At 32.8% G+C, this 1,554-nt stretch overlaps 1 protein-coding gene across 1 annotated transcript; it reads right to left on the reverse strand.

Moving 5' to 3' along the window:
• Positions 1-262: 262 nt before the first annotated feature.
• On the reverse strand, positions 263-1,157 carry JH06_5691 (hypothetical protein; the record flags this gene model as incomplete). The annotated part of the gene is made up of 5 exons (XM_014669294.1): positions 263-375; positions 416-661; positions 691-864; positions 896-985; positions 1,016-1,157. 5 exons carry the CDS (start codon positions 1,155-1,157, stop codon positions 263-265), a joined length of 765 nt encoding a protein of 254 aa, XP_014524780.1.
• Between the last annotated feature and the right edge of the window lie 397 nt (positions 1,158-1,554).

Genomic DNA, 1,554 nt, shown 5'->3' on the forward strand with positions numbered 1-1,554 from the left:
AGTGTCACATTCCTCTGTAAGATAAATTGTTTAAAAGAATCAGCATCTTCATCATTAGCAATCAATCAATCCTACTCGAGCTATGTAGTTCTCTCACTTTACTGAATACACTTGCATTCATCCAAATATGATCTTCAGTAAGTGATGGAATATCTAATTCAAATTCAATTATCAATCATCACTCTCTAATATCACTATGCCTATCCAAAGTAAATTGTGATCATCTCCTTTGAATGAAGATAGAGAAGGGAGATCTGATCAATCAACCATCTTTATCATTCATACTCTTCATTATCAATTCATTTGATTTAGTAGTACAACCATCACCACATAGAGCTCCATATTCAAGAGTGATTGATTGAAGTTGATTCAGATCTAATTCATCATTCATTCAATCATTCATACTCTCAAATACTATTGAATGACAATAATGCACCACATCCAATTTCAAGAGCGATGAGAGCAGGAAGATTAGAAAGATTAAATGATTCCTCTTTCATTCCCACTGCTCCTTGAATAACAATCGATTCAACATCACTCCATATCTCTTTCATTTGATCAATTCTTGATATCCAGAATGCTGATGGATGGAGAGATAACAAGTGTTCAGATGGAGTAATATGACTATTCTTAGTGATGTAGTATTCCAGAGAATCGGCATCTTAATCATTAGCAATCAATCAATCCTACTCGAACTATTCAATGCTTTCACATTTATTAATGTATGTCCTCTCATCTGAATATGATCTTCAGTAAGTGATGGAATGTCTAATTCGTATACATCATCAATCATACTATCCAATATCACTTTGTGTATATCACAGAAACTGTCAATTCCTTTGAATGAAGATAGGGAAGGGAGATCTGATCAATCAACCATCTTTATCATTCATACTCTTCATGATCAATTCATTTGATTCTTTGGTCTCACAATCACCATATAGAGCTCCATATTCAAGAGTGATTGATTGAAGTTGATTCAGATCTAATTCATCATTCATTCAATCATTCATACTCTCAAATACTATTGAATGACAATATGCATAACGATCTAACTGAATAGATGTGAGAGAAGGGAGATCCTTCAATTCTAACGATTCATAACACTGGAATGAACCAGGTCCAATGTGTATTTCTCTCAACTGATCACAATTCATTATCAAACATTTGCTTCCCCTTCTTGTCTCCTTGCTGATAATTTGCAACCATGCATATTGATCCAAATGAATAGATGTAAGAGAAGGAAGATTCTTCAATTCAAATGATTCATGCGATAGGAATGAATAATATCCAATGTTGATTTGTTTCAATTGATCACAATTCATTATTACACATTTGCTTCCTTCTCTAGTCTTCTCATCAAGAAAGAAACTGTTCTGTTTAATTATCAAACTCTCCAATTCATTCAATCCATCAATCACAAATCGACTCACATTCTTAAAACAACCCTTTCCAATGTCAATTCGTTTCAATGATATCAATGAATAGTTCAATATCAATGATGATATATCAGGATTGAAATGATCATCAATAATCAGAGATTCAACACAACTA

Source organism: Blastocystis sp. subtype 4 (genome assembly GCF_000743755.1).
Source record: "Blastocystis sp. subtype 4 strain WR1 chromosome Unknown seqid_0708, whole genome shotgun sequence".
NCBI classification, from domain to species: Eukaryota; class Bigyra; order Opalinata; family Blastocystidae; genus Blastocystis; species Blastocystis sp. subtype 4.